The sequence below is a fragment of the Rhamphochromis sp. 'chilingali' genome, assembly GCF_963969265.1.
Source record: "Rhamphochromis sp. 'chilingali' genome assembly, chromosome: 5".
In the NCBI taxonomy this organism is placed as follows: Eukaryota; Metazoa; Chordata; class Actinopteri; order Cichliformes; family Cichlidae; genus Rhamphochromis; species Rhamphochromis sp. 'chilingali'.
This window is the reverse complement of record NC_137932.1, coordinates 11978107-11996652: the sequence shown is the minus strand read 5'-3', so window position 1 is coordinate 11996652 and position 18546 is coordinate 11978107. Positions and strand designations below refer to the sequence as shown.

General features: G+C 41.5%; 1 protein-coding gene across 7 annotated transcripts in view; it reads left to right on the top strand.

Moving 5' to 3' along the window:
- utrn (utrophin) overlaps nt 1-18546 on the top strand; it is a gene marked incomplete at its 3' end in the record, with an annotated part of 195649 nt that overhangs the window by 54863 nt on the left and 122240 nt on the right. For all 7 annotated transcript variants that reach the window (XM_080883910.1, XM_080883912.1, XM_080883909.1 and 4 more), the window contains 19 exons: nt 586-756; nt 900-944; nt 1234-1398; nt 2072-2209; nt 2349-2444; nt 3181-3351; nt 4951-5123; nt 6550-6700; nt 8716-8891; nt 9172-9307; nt 9757-9906; nt 10237-10389; nt 10497-10598; nt 10797-10917; nt 11405-11622; nt 11761-11878; nt 11984-12192; nt 13107-13261; nt 13397-13586. In XM_080883910.1, the coding sequence (XP_080740036.1) occupies nt 586-756; nt 900-944; nt 1234-1398; nt 2072-2209; nt 2349-2444; nt 3181-3351; nt 4951-5123; nt 6550-6700; nt 8716-8891; nt 9172-9307; nt 9757-9906; nt 10237-10389; nt 10497-10598; nt 10797-10917; nt 11405-11622; nt 11761-11878; nt 11984-12192; nt 13107-13261; nt 13397-13586 (2838 nt within the window). The remainder of the gene's footprint in view (nt 1-585; nt 757-899; nt 945-1233; nt 1399-2071; nt 2210-2348; nt 2445-3180; nt 3352-4950; nt 5124-6549; nt 6701-8715; nt 8892-9171; nt 9308-9756; nt 9907-10236; nt 10390-10496; nt 10599-10796; nt 10918-11404; nt 11623-11760; nt 11879-11983; nt 12193-13106; nt 13262-13396; nt 13587-18546) is intronic.

The window sequence follows — 18546 nt, the reverse complement described above, 5'->3', positions numbered from 1 at the left end:
ATATATAAGGTTGCACACTGCAGTTCTCAATTAATGAAAGTGGGTGGATTGTTGCCTCCTAAAATCAGCAATTTCTTTAGTATTTGCAGTGTCTATTCATCTGTAGGTAGCGTTGTAAAATACTTTTAAGGCTTTAGAAAATGATTATCATCTCTCATCTGTCCGTCTCCATTTTACGAGTGCCTGTTGCACAAAGAGATATGCACAGTGAAATAAGAGCAGCAAAACGGCAGCAGAGACCTCGAAACGCGTTTATCTAAAGCAGATAAAGTGAATGAAAGCACCATCTTTAATCTGTGTTTGTTTAGAGGCCAACTGAAGAATCCTTTATTGTGTCTGTTGTGTCTATAAATGCTAGGATGGCGTCATACAGCTGCATTAATTTCTTAACTCTCCTTTTGCCAAGAAGAGTGAAGGTCCCCACTACATATCAGCTGAGCTTAAGGCCTCCTAACCTTGATCAGTACATGATGTCCCGAGCTCTTTAATCTGACCCAAGGCTACACTGCCAGCCGGTCTGAGGGAGGATGACTGATGGCATCAACTGATAATTCAATGACCAGCTACTCTGCGGTCTGTCCTTAGAGCATGCTGGAGGAGCTGGAGGATATCGGTCTGCGCGTGGACAACGTCAGAGATCAAGCTGTCATCCTGATGACCAGCAGGGGGCCCGCATGTCGAGATGTGGTGGAGCCCAAACTGGCTGAGCTTAACTGCAACTTTGACAAAGTCTCCCAGCACATAAAAACAGCCAAGGTATTAAAAACAGAACAAAAGAGAGATTAATTACTGCCTTGATGCAGTGTGGAATTAAATCTCACTATATCCACAGAAGGTTACACTGTCAAATAGATGCAGTCTGTTCAGCCAGTCTGTTTCTTTTCTTTTTGGCAACACAGATGCTGACGAGTCTGGAGTCAGGCACTGCTGAGGTGAACCAGCAGGTAAAGAATCTATCCTTGGTATTAAATGCAAGGGTGAAACACACCATATCTTACCAGGAGATATAATATCACAGGCAATAGGCTTATAATTAATTTTATGTAAGTTACAAATGCTGCTGCCAAGTGTTTTAAGACAAAAACACGGCCCTATTCCGTGTGTCTCTATGAATTGCAGCACAGCTGAACTCTCTTTAAGAAAGTGGTCAGATAATTAGATTGACGTGAGCAGCTCTGACTGTGTTGCCTGAGGTTTGTTGTTTGTTTTTTTTCCCCATTTTCTTCTAATCAGGTCATTCACAGTCAGGAGATGCAAGTTGAAAGTCGGAGTCAGAGTCTCCCTGACCAGGCTGCAGTCCCAGGTGAAGTGAAGGACCTTCAGGCAGAGCTCCAGGACACACTGAAGGCTCTGCAGCAGCATCAGCATGACCCAGTAAACACCTTGGATGATGATAAGGTACAGAGAATTACCTTTCAGTTAGACTTTTTCTTTTAATATTATTAAATAAGGTCCATTTATTTAAAAGTAGCAGTACTGATTGTGATAGTAATGGTAATAGAAAAGTAGCTTCAACTACTGTACAGAGGAAAGAAGACTCCGTCTATTGCCTGGTCAAAGGTTTACCATGTCTATCAGTTCTCAGGAGGAATTGGAGCTCACAGAGTACTCACCCAGGTTATTCTGAAATTTCAGTGAAATGTTCTGAATATGCCAGGTTGCAGATTGTGTAATGTAAAGCTCTCACTTGATAAGATGAGGTTTGATTGGCTTAATAGTCCTGGAATTCAGTCTGACTTATCACAGTTTATGATGTTAAACAAACTGACTGATGAAAAAAGACCAATCACAAGCAAGGTCACTGTGCCAGTCAGGGAGTTCTTGCTGTGTTTTAAACAGTATTTCCTGAGTGGTGTATACTTAGCTAAACAGGCAACATGTTGCTCAGGCTTCTAAAGAGGCAGAGTTTATGTCAGATGGTGGTATAAATGTTTTCTTCATGTTTATTGAATAGAAGATGCTTGATTTAAGATCCATCGAGGACTGTTGGGGGGGGGGAATAACTATTCGCATAACTTTTGAACTCTTGAATGCTCAGTTTGCCCTTTTACCCTGTGTCTCTCTGTACCAGATGGATGAGGAAAAAGCCAGTGTGGAGGACTTGCTGAGAAGAGGAGAAGAACTGCTGCAGCAAACTTCAGATGAGGGCCAGAGGGAGGAGCTGAGACTTCTGTTGCTCCGGCTGCAAAGTCAATACTCTGCTCACAGGGTGAGATGCATATCATGTGTCCTCTGTAGAGTTTTTCTTTTTCCTCTCCTAGAAAAACACGGGATATTCTTATATTGTGTTTTCTGCTGTGCGCCGATGCAGTACACTGAAAGTGTGTGTTTGTGTCTGCTTGTCTCAGGAGCTTAAGGTGCTGCAAATCAGGCGAGCCGAAGTCTCCGTGCAAACGTCGTCTTCTCACACCTTCAGAGAGGAGACAGCTGAGTTTACAGCTGAGGTGAGAGACGAATGCAAGCATACACATCTAAGAAAGGGGAGGAATAAATACTTTGCAGTCCTTGATGAGAAACTATAGGGAGGGCTTAATGCGTGTGCCTCATGATGCTGCAGCTCATTTACGAGTCAAGTTTAACATTCTTTGCTTAAAGTCGGTTGAGGTAGCAGCATCAGAACCAGTGAGACCAGCAAAGTGAATAGGAAGGATAGCTCTAAGAGAATAATTCAGCTTAAACTGCCAACCATCATGGAGAGGGTGCTGCATCCCCTCTGTGACCTGATGATCATCCAGTAGAGGGCTAAAAGCAGGGAGTGTCAGCTGGCATCACATTTACACTGTTTTTCCTCTTTGTCAGAGAGTGCTGTAGTTTTTCAGTGGATTTGAGTTCTGTATTAGAGTTTGATTCTCATCTTTTAGTGTTTTTTTGCCCCTCTAGTTACATTAAGTGTAGTTGTTTCTGATTTGCTCTCATTTAGATCTGTACTATTATAATATCAGCTCTCAGTGTAGCCGAAGGTCTTCTTAGCTTCCTGTTTTCTTTTGTAATATCAATATTTTTTATTTAATTTACACTGTATTTCGTCTTTTATGGTTATTATACGCATTTATCCTTAAATAGTGTTATTATTCATCCACCCTCTTTCTTTTTGTGGTTCATTTAATTTGGTTGCTGTAACAACGAATAAGTACTTTAAATACCTAGTGTGCCACTTAATTCTTCTCATCTGTCTTGTAGGAGATGTCTGCAGTGGGGCGCAGCACTGCTCCTTCGCTGACTCCATCTGACTACCTTTTAGACATCAATAAAGTTCTTCTCGCCATGGCTGACAACGAGTTGCTGCTGAACTCCTCTGAGCTCAGCGGGGGCCTTTATGAAGACTTTTCTAGCCAGGAAGACACACTGAGAGTGAGCCATACCCAGCCTTTGAAATGAGTCTCTCTACTGTAGAAATCGTGGAGAAAGTTCTGTTTTTTTTTTTGTTTTTTTTGTTTTTTTTTTTATAAATGTGGTTTGGTTTTGTGGAGCAGTCTTGAAAAAGTTTAACCAAATTAAAGAATAGAAGAGACACAAGACCCCCCCCCCCCAAGTAAAACTTATTTTGCACCAATAACAGCTAGGGCTGCCACAAATGATTATTTTGATAGTCGACTAGTCACCGATTATTTTTGTGATTAGTCGACTAATCAGATCATGCATCCATTGGAGGTACAACGTACAGCTTATTGCACCAGCATGCATCTGCTCTTATATAACTATAATTAGCTTACAGCTTTAAGTGTTTAAGGTATGTGCAAACTAAAAGTAAAGACAAGATGACAGTTTATTCAATTTTAATGAAGTTTGCAGATTGTTTCGGTAAAGTTTAATAAACTCCTTGCTATCGAAAATATAACAGGACACCGGAGTATATTCTCCAGCATCTCACACTTCTGATAATCAGCTGTCTGCTTGACGTTTATTCAGCTGTGTAAAAACTTTAATCTCAGCCAAACAGACTTACTCAGGAACAAATAAAACACACACAAAAAAGCCAAACAATATAATTTTTAAGTTGTCTAAGTGACTTATATATCATGTTTAACCTGAGTAGCGAAAGACCGCGGTGGGTTTGAAAATGATTTGCCAGGAGTCCGGTGCTCTCACGGGCTCCAGTGAGCCTAGCCCCCGGCTAGCTATCGAGCTGGTGGGTAACAGACGTCTCCGAAAACGTCGGAGCACTTTTGAAAATATGTGGTGTCTTGATAAACTGAGCAGGTATTTGAGGTTTACACAGCTACATTCTCGCCTGAAAATATGTTAAACGTTTATTTTGTGACCCAGAAAGAATAATAAGAGTAATATTAAAACTAACTAGCTGCCGCCATTGTTGACAACTGAGCAGGGCGCTATGGATTCCTGGGACACAGCTTCTTCTTCTTCGGGGTTTAATGGCAGCTGGCATCGTTGTACATGCAGTGCTGCCATCTTCTGTTTCAGTCCGTTATTACACTCTTAAATCCTACTACTTATTCCTGCGTCTTTTGGGATCTTACAAAGCCTCAAACGACGCGTCGACTATTAAATCAGTCGTCGACGTAATCGTGACTAGTCGACTAATCGTGGCAGCCCTAATAACAGTTTAAATTAGAGGTTCATCAAGGGTTTTATTTTGAAATGTACGTTTTCTGGTGGTTTGGTGTGTTCCATCATGGTTGATCTGTTGAAGAAAGCTTTACAGTTTAATTGATCCCCTCATCAGTACACTTAACAGACCAATTACAGAATTCATTCAGACTTCTTAAAAAGTCACACTGGCTGTTCTGTCTATTAAAAATAAATAAATATGTAATTCACTGATTATCTTGTATACTGCCCATCACCACTGAACCCATAAGCTTCATAAGACTGGGGGTGGAATTGTTGACGTTAATTGGTGTCAGATAACCAGCGACCACATTTGCAGTTCTGCAATCTGCCTGCTGCATTAACTTCCTCTTCTTTTATTATTCCGTTTTCATGTCACAGAATATCAAAGACAATCTGGAGCGTCTGAGCGAGCAGGTCACAGGGATCCACGAGCGCCAGCCTGACGCCATCTGGGACGCTTCGCCTGCTGAGGTGGCGCAAATGGCAGACGCCCTGACACAGCTCAATGCCGAGTGGGACCGCCTCAACCGCATGTACAACCAGAGGAAAGGGTGCGTGCACCAGCTTCCTATAATATAACAGATAAAGGTGTATTTATATTCATTATCTAGATTTAAGGTTTTAAATCAAACCTTTAAACGCAACAAAGGAGAACAGTGAACAAGCTGCTATTTTTACTTGTGGTGTATTTGTGTGAGTAAGAATATGCATGTCAGGATGTTTAGTAGCTGCAGGGACAATATATGCCAGCTGTCCACTAGTCAAGAGAGACAGCAGGACCAGATAAAGAGAGACCAGCACACATGGTAAAGAACACACACACGTACACGCTGACCTTAGTTAATGTCAAAAACAATTCCTTGGGCATAAACAGTCTCATGCCAATTCACGCAGTCTTACAGTCATTCACTCATTCACACACATGCACAGTGCATGACCCTCAGTGCCATCAGCACAGTTCATTGGGCATAAACAGTCTTCACATTTGCTGAGTGCAGTGTGTGCAAAGACACTGTAGTAAACTAGTAAGCTAATTTTGAGATTGCACACAAACTCTGCAGCACTGCATCTGTAATCACAATAACCTCTGGGCATCATTAAGTATCAAAAGAATAGAGTACATGTTGTAAAATTACTCATCCAGAACTCATTTCCTCAGCTTGTCCCTCTGATCAGATTTGTTCTTTTCAGAGCGATGCTCTGAAAGGAAATAGCCGTTGAGCAGACCACCGTTGTGATAGAGATCTGTTTTTTTTTAAGTAATCATCCTTTCGCTCTCTATTTCTTTTTATTCAGTAGTTGTGCTGTGATCTTCACGGTGTTGTCAGAGGTTCCTGATTGTTGCAGCGTTTTTAATAGAGGTCAACTGTTCAGTTTTCCCTTATCATTTCCCGATGGTAGAACATGATGAATTCATTCATTTTTCCGTAGCTGTAGCATATTAACAAGCGGATATGATTCCAACCAACACAACGGATAAACTATGCAGACTGTTTTCTCACTACTATACTCTTACTCACTACAGATACAGTAGATTAGGTATGCTTTTTGAACAGTGGATGCGTAATTGAAAATGAGAGAGAAAGTCAAAGGAATGGGAATTGGATCACAGTGATTTTATGGTATCAATGCAGCTGAAAACACTTCACTCAGTTTGGCTACTGTTCTCAATAAAAGTGGCAGCGGAAATGACAGTTTGAGTCACAATCGAGAGGATTTACAGCCATAGAGATAACATCGATGTTAGTGATATACACAATATGACTGTTTTATTGGTGATGTATTACATTTATATAATTTATAGCCCAGTGCTTCACAGAGCCTTTGCTGTGCACCACACTTTTGAGGTCAGCTGTGTTAAAAGGGTCTGAAGCGACGGCAGAAAGTTGGACAGATTGTCGGTGTGTCCTTCCTCTTTTTACAGATTATCTCCAGATTTCAGCTTTGATGCATGTGCGTTTCCTTTTTGTGCTGCAGGAGTTTCGACCGTGCTGTAGAGGAGTGGGGGCAGTTTCACTGTGACTTGAAAGACATCAGTCAGTGGCTGACTGACACAGAAAACCTGCTGTCTGAGAGCGTTAGCCCTGATGGACAGCTGGACCTGGAATCTGCACGACAATACCAAGAGGTCAGTGGAGGGTGGTGAATCGTTGGTCTGTGTTAAGTTTTTTGTTTTGTTTTTTCTCTCCTAATCTGTTTTGGTTTCTTTACCCCAGAGACAGAATAAATATGTATTTTTTGTGACAAAAGGCCTGTCAGGTCTCTTTCTTTTATTGTTATGGAGACTAATTAGATTAATTTGGCAATATCACATCATCAGCGTGTGTTTACAAGTTTAAATCAAGATTATTAACTCCCAAGGATGCTGTAGTAATATTAGGGCTGGGTATCGTCACTGATTTCTAGAATCGATTCAATTCCGATTCACAAGGTCCCGAATCGATTCGATCCACGATTCGATTTAATTCGATTTGATTCGATTCGATTCTGGGAAATTTTGACAGTCAGAAATATTATAATTCAGATCAGTACATTTACATATTTTTGTATCTATTAAAAGGAAGCTGACACACGCAAGACTTTATCAAAGGTGTAAGCGTCACAGCAGATGCCTTTGTGTCAAAGTAGCTGAAGATAAAACACAGAAAAACATGAAGGTGATTTTCCTGTTCTGGGATTTTATAAAAATATTCTGCAGTACATCAAAAACGAAAGAAAACCATTAATCAACATATGAACATCACCTCTGAAGTTACAGCGGTTTTATTAGAGACACGGTTAAGCGTTTTGCATTTTGCTTAATTTTAAACAGTTTAAATTTGTTCAATATTGAACGGCAGAAATTAGGTTTACTTTTCGGAAGTAAGTAAAAGGGAAAAAAAAACGTCGGCCGACAGCGCTGTAAACAACGGTAGACTTGTGTGTAACAAGCAAGCGAATAATGCAGAAAAGAGAGAGAGAGAGAGAGAGAGAGAGAGAGAGAGAGAGAGCTGTGCATGAAGTGTGATTTTTATCCTGAAAAGTCAGCAAAAGTGGTTTGGATCTTCTTTTGCTGCTGGTTCAGTCAATATTGTTTGGAGAGAGATAAAACTAACAGCCATATGATCAGCGCAAAAAGGGCGTAAACACACAGCGCGGACCCGCGGATCAGAATCAGCGAGCTGTCGGCTTTCAGCCCCGACCGTCAGCTGAGAAAAGCGACATCTAACTGATCCTGATCCGTCGGCGCTGTGTGTTTACGTCTTTGTGCAGAAGCCGTGCACCTGCTCTCATTTACTGTCTTAGCTGTTTGGTGGTTGTTGAAATTTTGTGAGATGTCACCAGAGATTCTGGCATTTCGGGCAAAATAAATTAATATTAAAAAATCGATTCAGGATTTTAATGAATCGATTTTACGTTATCCAAGCCAGAATCGATTTTAATCGATAAATCGATTATAAAAACCCACCCCTAAGTAATATGTTCACGCTATAGGCAGCTTGATGGTTCGATGTGTTAGACAGAAGATAATTGCATTTGGCTCCCCCAGGGGAAAATGGGTGCTATACTGTATCTAATAAATACACCACACATCTGACTGTTCATTATGCAGAGTGGAAATGGAGAGAAGTGAACTGAAGAGTAAGATTAGAAGGGGACTTAAATTTCGCTTTGTTTGATTGCTAAAGCGGTAATTTCATTTCCAAGGGGAATTAAATTCTCTGAAGCTGTTGCATTATCGCTGACGGCGCCGGTGCCATTAACACCTTTATCGGCGTGATTTGCAAAAGCTCGAGCCGCAGTCCAGTGCGTCTGTCTTTTTTACGTTTTCACAGACTGAGAATGAGACGAGGGATCAAGTGGATGGGAATTGAGAGATCAATTAGCTGAGTCACCCTTTAGCGGACTTTACAATCACTCACTCTACTTTACGAGTCTGTCTTGGCAGGTTAAATCTCTCTCGGTGGAAACAGAGATTTGGCAGCTTAAGTCGTGACTCACTACAAATCATGCCTATGTGTCAATAAGAGATTTGCCTGGAGAGATGGACCTGAGCTCGGGATTTCAGCACTAGTAGATCAGATTATGCTGTTTGACTGAAGCCTTTTTCCCCCCCTTTCTTTTTCTCCTTTTGTCTCTTCCTTTGTTCGGCATGCATTTTAGGAGTTGGAAGAAGGCATTGCCAGTCATAAGCCCGTCCTGGTTGGACTCAGCCACACTGGAGAGCAGATAATTGGCAAGCTCTCCTCTCCTGATGGGCCCCTGCTTGAAGAGAAGCTGGAAACTCTGGGTCGGCGTTGGAGAGCGGTAAACCGCCAAGTCCTAGACAGACAGCGGAGGTAAAAATGACCTTGTACAAAAGAGGGGGGAAAGATTGAGGATTTGGCGTTTGACATTCTTGTGTGTTGACATATAACATCTTAGTTCTAGAATACAATGTAGCATAGAGGTTGGTGCTCATTCTCCGTTACCATCAGTCTGTTTCTTTATCAGTGTTTGTCAGGTTAACGTTATCAATGCGGTCAGTCAGCCTATAACAGCAATTTAAATGTAAATTTTTAGGATCAGGCCTGCAACCTGGAGGAAATGGAGATCCTAATCTAAGGTGTGTGTGTGCAGGTTGGCTGGAGGGGATCCGGCCCTGTCAGAGCTGGTGAGGAGGCGCGAGGAGCTCGCTGTGTGGCTCGAGCAGGCAGAAAACGCTGTTAGCTCCCTGCCTGTCACTGCCACTGACAGAAATCTCAAAGAACTGAAGGTAAAGCAAAACTCAAAACATGCTCGAGTTAGTCTGATTCATGGGAGCTCAGAGATTTCTATTCCTGCTCAGGAGCTGCTGGGGAAGTGCTATTTTTATGGTCAGCTCTGACTGTGTTGTGTTGTCCTTTGTTCTTCTTTCCCCTCTATGCTGTACTGTGAGCACAAGTTGCTCAGAGTGTCTCAGTTAGTCACAAGCAGAACCAGTCTCACCCAGCAAACGTAAACAGAAAGAGCACTGACACTTCCTGTTTTTAATATTCCTGTTTACATCCCCCAAGCCCTCAAACTCAGACTTGTACCTTATGGAAATACACTGCAGAGTAGAATCATTCACACTACATATCTCTGTGCAACAGGAGTTTGCTTCTTTGTTTCCCATTCCTTTGACTTTATCTCTCATTTTCAATCACACGGTGAAATTAAGCCTCGGTGCATCTTTCCTTGCAGGCCCTTGCTGAGGAAATGGATTTACAGAACGAGCGTCTTGGCTGGCTTAACAAGCACGCTCCTCAGATCCTGTCCAGTCCCAGTGTTAGCCCGCAGAACAGAGAACAGCATGTTGCCAAACTCAGAGGCATAAACCTCAACTGGAGCAAGGTATGAAACAAACCGAGCGGGCGGCATGCACACCCAAGTTTGTGAATGCAGAACCTCAAATGAGGCGATGTAGGATTTTGAAATTAATACCATATGTCCATCTACTAAAAATCTTGAGCGGGTTTGAATCTCTGTGACCTCGACCTCATAGTCAACCTTTCTGAAAATCACCTAGAATTTTCAATTTTATACCATAGGTGCATCTACCAGGAGGCTGAGGGCTAGCAGTAGCTATAGCTGGCTTCTTAGCCTTGTAGTCAAAGTGGTTGGTGTGAAACGTTGAGTTCCCTTTCATCTGCTGCTTCATCCCTGATTCTACCACTCCTGCAGGTGACCAATGAGCTGTTGGACAAAGTGGGTGAAGTGGAGACCAACCTGCAAAGTCACGCCCAGTTTCAAGACCGGATGAACAGACTGACTGACTGGGCCGTCATCACGCACCAGACGGTCACGACCCGCGGCCTGAATCCTGGCCAGGCACTGGTAGGTGGACTAAACAGAACTCAGAAAACTAATACACTGGTGCTCACTGAAAATCCATCAATTCTATGCAGGCCTGTTCTCTTATATGATTTTTAAATACGCTGTAGGATCTGGAGGCTTCCATGAAGGACAGAAAGAAGGAGCTGGAGGACCTGTTAGCTCATTCAATAGAGCTGCAGAGACGACAGCAGCTGTTGCCTCAAGAAAAGGTTTCCATAGTAATATAATTTAATAACAAAGTACTAGTGATTGTGGCATATAATTACACAAAAAGATACAATTTCCTGTAATTTCTTAGTTTAATTAGCTCTTTATCTGGTTACACACCATTTCTAATGCTATTATTTTGTACTAAGTCTATATATATGTTTGTGTGTGTGTCTCCTTATGCGCTATCATGTGTATAGGCTAAGGTTGAGCAGCTGGCAGCTGACTGGAAAGCCTTGGATGGCCGGCTGAGGGAATCTCTTGAGCCACCTCTGTCTCCATGGACACATCACCAACATGTAGTCCAACACCAGCAGCTGGGTAAAAAAAAAAAAAAAAAATCCAAGAAATGCAATTATTTCTCTCTTTATGTATCGCTGCCTCTGTTTTTATGGTGCATCAAGGGCATAAGGAAGAAGGCATCCAAAACTTGCCCCAGTGAAGTATTTAAAAATGAGATGCTTGTGGATCATTAGCAGGGCATGACAAAAATAAGTAATAAGTTCTTAAATTTGCAATTCCCCTTTGTCCTGCCTTAATCTGGAGCATGAAATGCTTGATTAAAAATAACAAGAGGTGAGCGGCAAAGGTTGTAGCAAACTAAAACAGTCCCCGATGGCTCGTTCGTCATGATTTGGTATGGTGCTACTATCCTCTGAGAGCCTTTTGACAACACCACCTCCCTCCTTCTAACATCTTTAATGTTTGTTGCATCATTTCCTTTTAAAGGAGCTCTATATGTCAAACCTTGCTTGGATCAAGATTTCTTCCTTTTTTTTTTCTTTTCCTCTCCCCGCCCCTGCTTCAGTGTCTGCCGTCCCTTCAGCCGTGCAGATGGCCAGCTTGGTGAGCGAGGACCCACACCACCAAACCCCGCACACACCGGACACCGTGGCGCCCACTGATCTTAACGAGACTGCCACTGAGCTTGCAGACTGGCTAGTCCTCATCACCCAGATGCTCAAGTCTAATATTGTCACCGTGGGGGACACGCAGGAGATCAGGACCACTATGGGACGTCTTCAGGTGAGAAATTGGTTGATTTTTTTTTTTTTTTTTTTCTTTTTTTTTTTTTTTTTTTTATGTGTGTGATTCATTTGTTTTTGTTTTTTTTTTAAACTGAACTTTCACTAAACTTTCCTTGTATGTTTCTTCACTTGACAGGTGACAAAGAATGACCTGGAGCAGCGTCACCCTCAGCTAGAGGACATTTTCACACTGGCGCAGAACATCAAAAACAAAACCTCCAACCTTGATGTTCGCACATCCATTACTGAGAAATGTAAGAAAAAAGTTGTCAGGGGAAAGAAAAAAAAATAGTAGCAAATATGTATGTTGTGCTTTAGCCTTTGTTTGTCCATATAACCACATCTGTCTCTGGCTTTAGTGGAGAAGGTGCGCAGCCAGTGGGACAGCACTCAGCATGGTGTCGAGGCACGGCTCCAGCAGCTGGATAATATGATTGGTCACAGCAACCAGTGGGAGGAGCGGAGGAAGGAGGTGATGGGCCTTATTGGGCACCACGAAGGATGTTTCCATAACCTTCTTCAGCGTCAGTCCAGAGATCCCCTGACTGAACAGCTTAAAGACAATAAGGTTAGCGAGGAAAAAAACACTGCTAAACTTTCTCTCTGTGACCTCAGTACGCCTCATCTGTCCTCTTGAGGTCATTTACTGTGATTCTGTAGCAAGCTTGTCTACTCATATTCCTCACGGAGAGAAAAAAAAAATGGATCAAAGCGAACTTTATAACATATTAGAGGTCCTTTATACAGTCGTGTAAGTTTATACAAGGCGAGAATGAATAAATCACCTCTCTGAAGTATCACTTTGAACTTTAATAACGTTCGTACACCCACATCATCCATCATTTTAATTTGAGATTATGTCTTGGCCAATGATTTCTGGCACCAAATCCTGCCTCTTCTGACAGATTACAGGGACCGAACACTAGAGGGCAACTGAGTTTAACAGAATCCAGGATGCTGTATACACAGCTGTTTGCTCCTGGTGTGTGGTCTTGTAATAATGAGTAATTATGTATTTAAAATAGTGAAGTACACTTTTTTTTTTTTGTTAAAAGAAAAGGAGCCCAGCAGTCTTATATGGATGACTTACTTCCAAATGCTGAATTTGGAGTCTTAATCACCAGGGTCTAATGTAACATGCTTGATTAAGCAGAGGTTAAACAAACAATGTCAAAGAGCCGAGCAGCAGAATAACAAATTTGTGTGTGTGTGTGTGTGTGTGCATGTTGTTGTTTTTTTGTTGTTAGTTTAATATTTATTTTTTCATCTTAGAGAATGAGTCATTAATATCCTCACACGGCAGTTTTTCATATACCAGGCCGCAACAGTATACAGCAAACGGCACAGGAAGATGGATAACTCCAATAATGATAAACAATGCCCTTCACAGTGACTTGCAGTATTCACGCTGACTCACATCTGTCACATCCTCAGAGTCGCAGTCCAGTGTCACGAATATCAAAGCGCTGCATTGTTTTACAGGAGTTTCTCCAAGCTCTGGGCCGAGGCCAAGCTACAGTCGCAGCCTTCAACGAGTTGTCTAATCACCTTTTACGAGAGTATTCTACCGATGACACCAGGAGGATCAAAGAGGTCGCAGATAAACACAATGCTGCCTGGAACAGCCTCAACAATAGGTGCATACAAGTTGGCCCGCTCACCCTCTCACTGTGCTTCAAGGCAGATACCCTTTAACAGTATTAAATGTTTTTGAAGTTATTGCTATATCTCATATATAGCTATGCGTTTGTCTCAATCATATTAATGGACAGGGCCAATGACCGTCACACGCAGCTGGACAGTGACCTGAAGGGCGTGCAAGTGTCTCTCAGGGAGCTCGAGTCCTTCCTCAAATGGCTCCAGGAGGCTGAGACTACGGTCAACGTTCTCGCCGATGCCTCCCAGAGGGAAGATGTGTCGCAGGACTCCGCCCACGCGAAGGAGCTGAGGCGACAACTGGAGGTAGGGGCCGTAAATTGATAGAGAAACCGCGAGTATGTGAGGAATATATGCACAGGTGCCAGCCTATTATCTCACTGTCATCCTTCATTAACACATCCTTCAGCTACCGAACAGGGGCTGGGGTGTGTGTATGCTGCTGGTTAAAGGTGTGTGTGAATCAGAGGGCGTGTGAATGCTTTTACACCTTGAACGTAGCTCAGTGATCTCCTTGTTCTGTCCCGCTTACGAAGTGTGTGTGTGTGTGTGTGTGTGTGTGTGTGTGTTTGCCCTCAGCTTGCTTGTCATTTACTCAGATGTTCCCTCCAGGATCAGTTGACGCACATCATCCTATACTCTATGTAATGATTTAATCCCAAAATCACCTCACCTCAGCCTTCCAGCAGATACAACAGGCGCTAATCTTCTTTCATTTATTTATTTATTTTTTACTTCTTGCTGAAGTTGAAAAGGTGTTTTTAAAAATGTCTTGTGGTCATCTCTTTTGGCTTCTACATTGAGCGACGTTTTAACAATCTCATTGCTTTTTCAGAGGAACTCCTTGTCCCTGAAAAAGCGCTGCAGTGTCATCCATCTTTCAGAATCGAAATCACCAGTCCAATAAAAATTCTGTGTTTTCTTGTCTTGAACGCTACATTGCCATCACTCCCGCTTCCATTTTCCGATCATTTAAAAAGAGGCCAAGGTTATAGAGAAAAATGACGCTGAATCACCGCATGAATGGCTGCAAAGATTTCTGATTCATCAACTTGATGCGAATCTGATGGTCACAGACTTTTGTAACCCGTTTGTTGAACCCTTGCCGGATTTGGAAGTAATGAATGCTATTATCACATTTACCTGCCCATTACAGTCATCTATATTTGTTGTACTGAACATAATCCATCATTATATAAACCTTTTCAAACTTACGTCCTGCATATTATTACAATTTAGTCCTGCAAAGGTCGTGTGTCTTACTAGAACACCAGAAACTGTCTGTATAAACTCCTCTTATACGATGAGTTGGGATGCCAAAATTGGCACAAAGGTAGATCTTAGGGCTCTGAAGGTTATCAGCTATATTACGTTTTAGCACATTATCATGTTGCAACCTAGCAACCACCAACCAATGGGCTAAAATTAGCCATTTGTAGCATTTTGCACCAAGAACACTTTAGACAAGCATTGGACAAGTTTATTTTCACAAACCTTAACTTATACATGTATTGTAATGTCATCGTGTTGCCTAGCAACCACCTATCAACCTACTGTAGTGAGTTCAGTAAATGTGTTAAAATAGTAACTAAGGGTAGTTTCTAGGGGTGGGTTTTTATAATCGATTCATTGATTAAAATCGATTATGGCTTGGATAACGTAAAATCGATTAATTAAAATCCTGAATCGATTTTTTTTAATATAAATTTATTTTGCCCGAAATGCCAGAATCTCTGGTGACATCTCACAAAATTTCAAGAACCACCAAACAGCTAAGACAGTAAATGAGAGCAGGAACACGGATTCTGCACAAAGACTTAAACACACAGCACGACCCGCGGATCAGAATCATTTAGATGTCGCCTTTCTCACCCGACGGCACGGACACGGTCGGGGCTGAAAGCCGACAGCTCACTGATTCTGATCTGTCGGCGGGTCCGCGCTTTGTGTTCACGCCCTTTATGCGCTGATTCTAAAGCTGTTAGTTTGATCTCTTTCCAAACAATATTGACCGAACCAGCAGCAAAAGAAGATTCACATAAACATCGTCATGAATTCACTCTGACTTTTACTGTTTTGCTTCCACCGCGATGCACAGCTCTCTCTCTCTGTCTCTCTGTCTCTCTCTCTCGCCCTCTCTCTCTCTCTGTCTCTCTCTCTCGCCCTCTCTCTCTCTCTGTCTCTCTCTCTCTCTGTCTCTCTCTCGCCCTCTCTCTCTCTCTCTCTCTGTGTACTTCAAGAACAGTTTCCCTTTCTTCATTATTCGCTTGCTTGTTATGCACAAGTCTACCGTTGTTTACAGCGCTGTCGGCCGCTGTTTTTTTCCCTTTTACATTCTTCCGAAAAGAAAACCTCATTTCTGCCGTTCAATACTGAACAAATTTAAACTTTTTAAAATTATTCAAAATGCAAAACGCTTAACCGTGTCTCTAATAAAACCTCTGTAACTTCAGAGGTAATGTTCATATGTTGATTAATGGTTTTCTTTCGTTTTTGATGTACTGCAGAATATTTTTATAAAATCCCAGGCCAGGAAAACCACCTTCATGTTTTTCTGTGTTTTATCTTCAGCTACTTTGACACAAAGGCATCTGCTGTGATGCTTACACCTTTGATAAAGTCTTGCGTGTGTCAGCTTCCTTTTAATAGATACAAAAATATGTAAATGTACTGATCTGAATTATAATATTTCTGACTGTCAAAATTTCCCAGATTTAAATCGAATCGAATTAAATCGAATCGTGGATCGAATCGATTCGGGACCTTGTGAATCGGAATTGAATCGATTCTAGAAATCAGTGACGATACCCAGCCCTAGTAGTTTCCACCTGACTCCATTATGTTTGTGCTTAAGAGCAAACATATTGGTGTAGCTTTCCTAATTTGTTATCACCCGCCGCCTGTCTTTATCTTCTGTTGTCATTTCATTACCAGTTGGAGTCGAGATTGATGGATGGTCCTCGCCCAGAAAGTGGGTTTACATAACACAGACAGGCTTCAAGCCTTTGATGTTGTGGCTTTACTGAGTGTTGTTCCCCACAAACCCTTTCATTAGGTCACAATGACTGCTCTGCCACTGTTCGGTGCTTAGTTACTTTAATGACAATTTGTAGCCGCAGGCGGTTGTCATTCTCACTGCTGTTTTCATATTAAGCCCGCAGTTGGTGACTGGTCAGACTCGGTGACAAATACAAATTGGTGCATTAACTGATATTTCATGAAAATGTGAGGCTTAATGGCATAAGACCGAAAAACAACTGATGCTGTTGCGTGTGATTCAGTAATGACAGTCATGGCCACAGGAATCAACATACCGGGAAACAAACTTGTTTGTTCTCTTGCCGAGTTGGATTAGAATTGATCGTGACTGTCTGATAAATTGGGGAATTATGTGATCAGTCTGGTTAGTCTCCTGCGGATTTTTGTGGGCTTCCAATGTAGCCAGGAAATCGGGGATAAAGAATAATGGATTTCCAGTTCAAAAATTCCTGTTCTCTTCATTGGTCATTGGTTACGAAAAGAGAAAAGCTAATTAAAGCTTAATCGTTGTCAGATGACAGCTATCGTTTCAGGTTTGCTCAGTAGAGCAAACTTTGTGCCAGAAATCTTGTCCCTTTGCTACAGATTCCCCATAATCACAAGCAGATATCTGATGTCTTTACTCGGCTCAGCCACTATAAAAAAAAAAAAAAAAAGTCCTTGTTTTATTTATTTAGTTATTTATTTATTTATTTATTTTTCTGGGGTTTTTTTTTATGAATTTATAAAATTCCTTAAATAGTTTTTGCTTCACTGAGTGGAAGAAGTACCAGTTTTATTTCTTTTTGAATTAACAGACACTAAAACTTTGCAGAAAATAAGGTCGCCTGACTACGTTTTGAAGCGTCGGTAATTAATTACAAAAATAAATTTTGATCCAGTTCAGTACGCTTTCATTATCTTGGCACTGGAAGGCAGGCTGTGCATGAGCCATTATAGAGATATATGTAACTTTATATTATTTTATCTACATGCACTATATTTTCAATAGTTAATTTTCTGGACATTTAACTCTATAAATTGTGCCTTTTTATAACAAACTCCCTCTCATTAATTTGCACTGGTCCAGTAGAGACAAAAACTTCAAAGGGATAATTACCACCATGTTATGTAATTGCATATTGTCTTACTGGAGCATACAGGAAGTCACTTGTTTACATCACAAATCTGCACATTTGGTGGAATAATGTGCAGATTTATTCCATCATGAAGGTGCAAAGATGTACACAGCCTGATGATCTGCTTATATCTCGCTTGCCTTGTGCATGTTTAGCTGTGGGCTTTAGATTTATGTGGGTTTGTGCATGATTGTACTGTGGTGTAAGCAGATGAGTCGCACATGCTTTCTACAACCTCTTTCTTTGAAAAATGGTTCATAGTTTTATTAACCCAGAGCCAACAAAACACTCAGTGTCTCTTGTAATTCCCCGTGAAGCAGAGTCAATACTCTGTGGAATGACTGAAATGGATGCTGTAGCCAGTTAAACCTTGTCTAAACACAGCTCTTCAGTGTGCTCATCATGCCATCTCTCATTGTGTGTGTGTGTGTGTGTGTGTGTGTGTGTGTGTGTGTGTGTCTGTTGGTGAATGATGATTACTCTAGTTGGCTGCATCTTTTTCTTCCTTTCCACTGTCAAGTTACTGTCATTTAAATAAACTTACCGGTAATCAGGGACCAAAAAACAAAACAGTTTTTGTTTTGTGCGTCAATTTGTGTCACATCTTTTAAAAAAAAAAAAAAAAAAAAATGATGGAGAGGCGGCTGGTCTTGGGTTTTCATCCTCAATTCAAATTAGTGCCTCTTGTCTTGTGGTTGGGAGAAAGAAGGGTGTTTTTCATCACTTTAAATGAAAGTCAAACATTAGCAGAGGGCATGAAAAGGGTTAAAATATCCACTCTATGGTTTACTTTGTTATACAGCGTGGTTAGGAGTTCAGGAGGAAGTGAGCGGCTGCTTTTCTCTGCTCTTTTTCTTCTCTAAATGTCATCTCTCTGCTGCCTGGTGCCTCCAGCAGATACATTCTCTAAACATTCAGCTGTTTTCTGCACTGATAAAAGATACTTAAAAGCCTTTTATCTTTTATTTTTGACCTTGCCCTCCTACCCTATCTTCTGATGCTCTGCTTTCCACCCACTTTTTATTTTCCTCATTTTTTGGTTTTATCTGCAGTTTACCAGCATGTCCTCCCTCTTTTCTTCTCAGTTAATCGCTTAAAAAAATAGTATT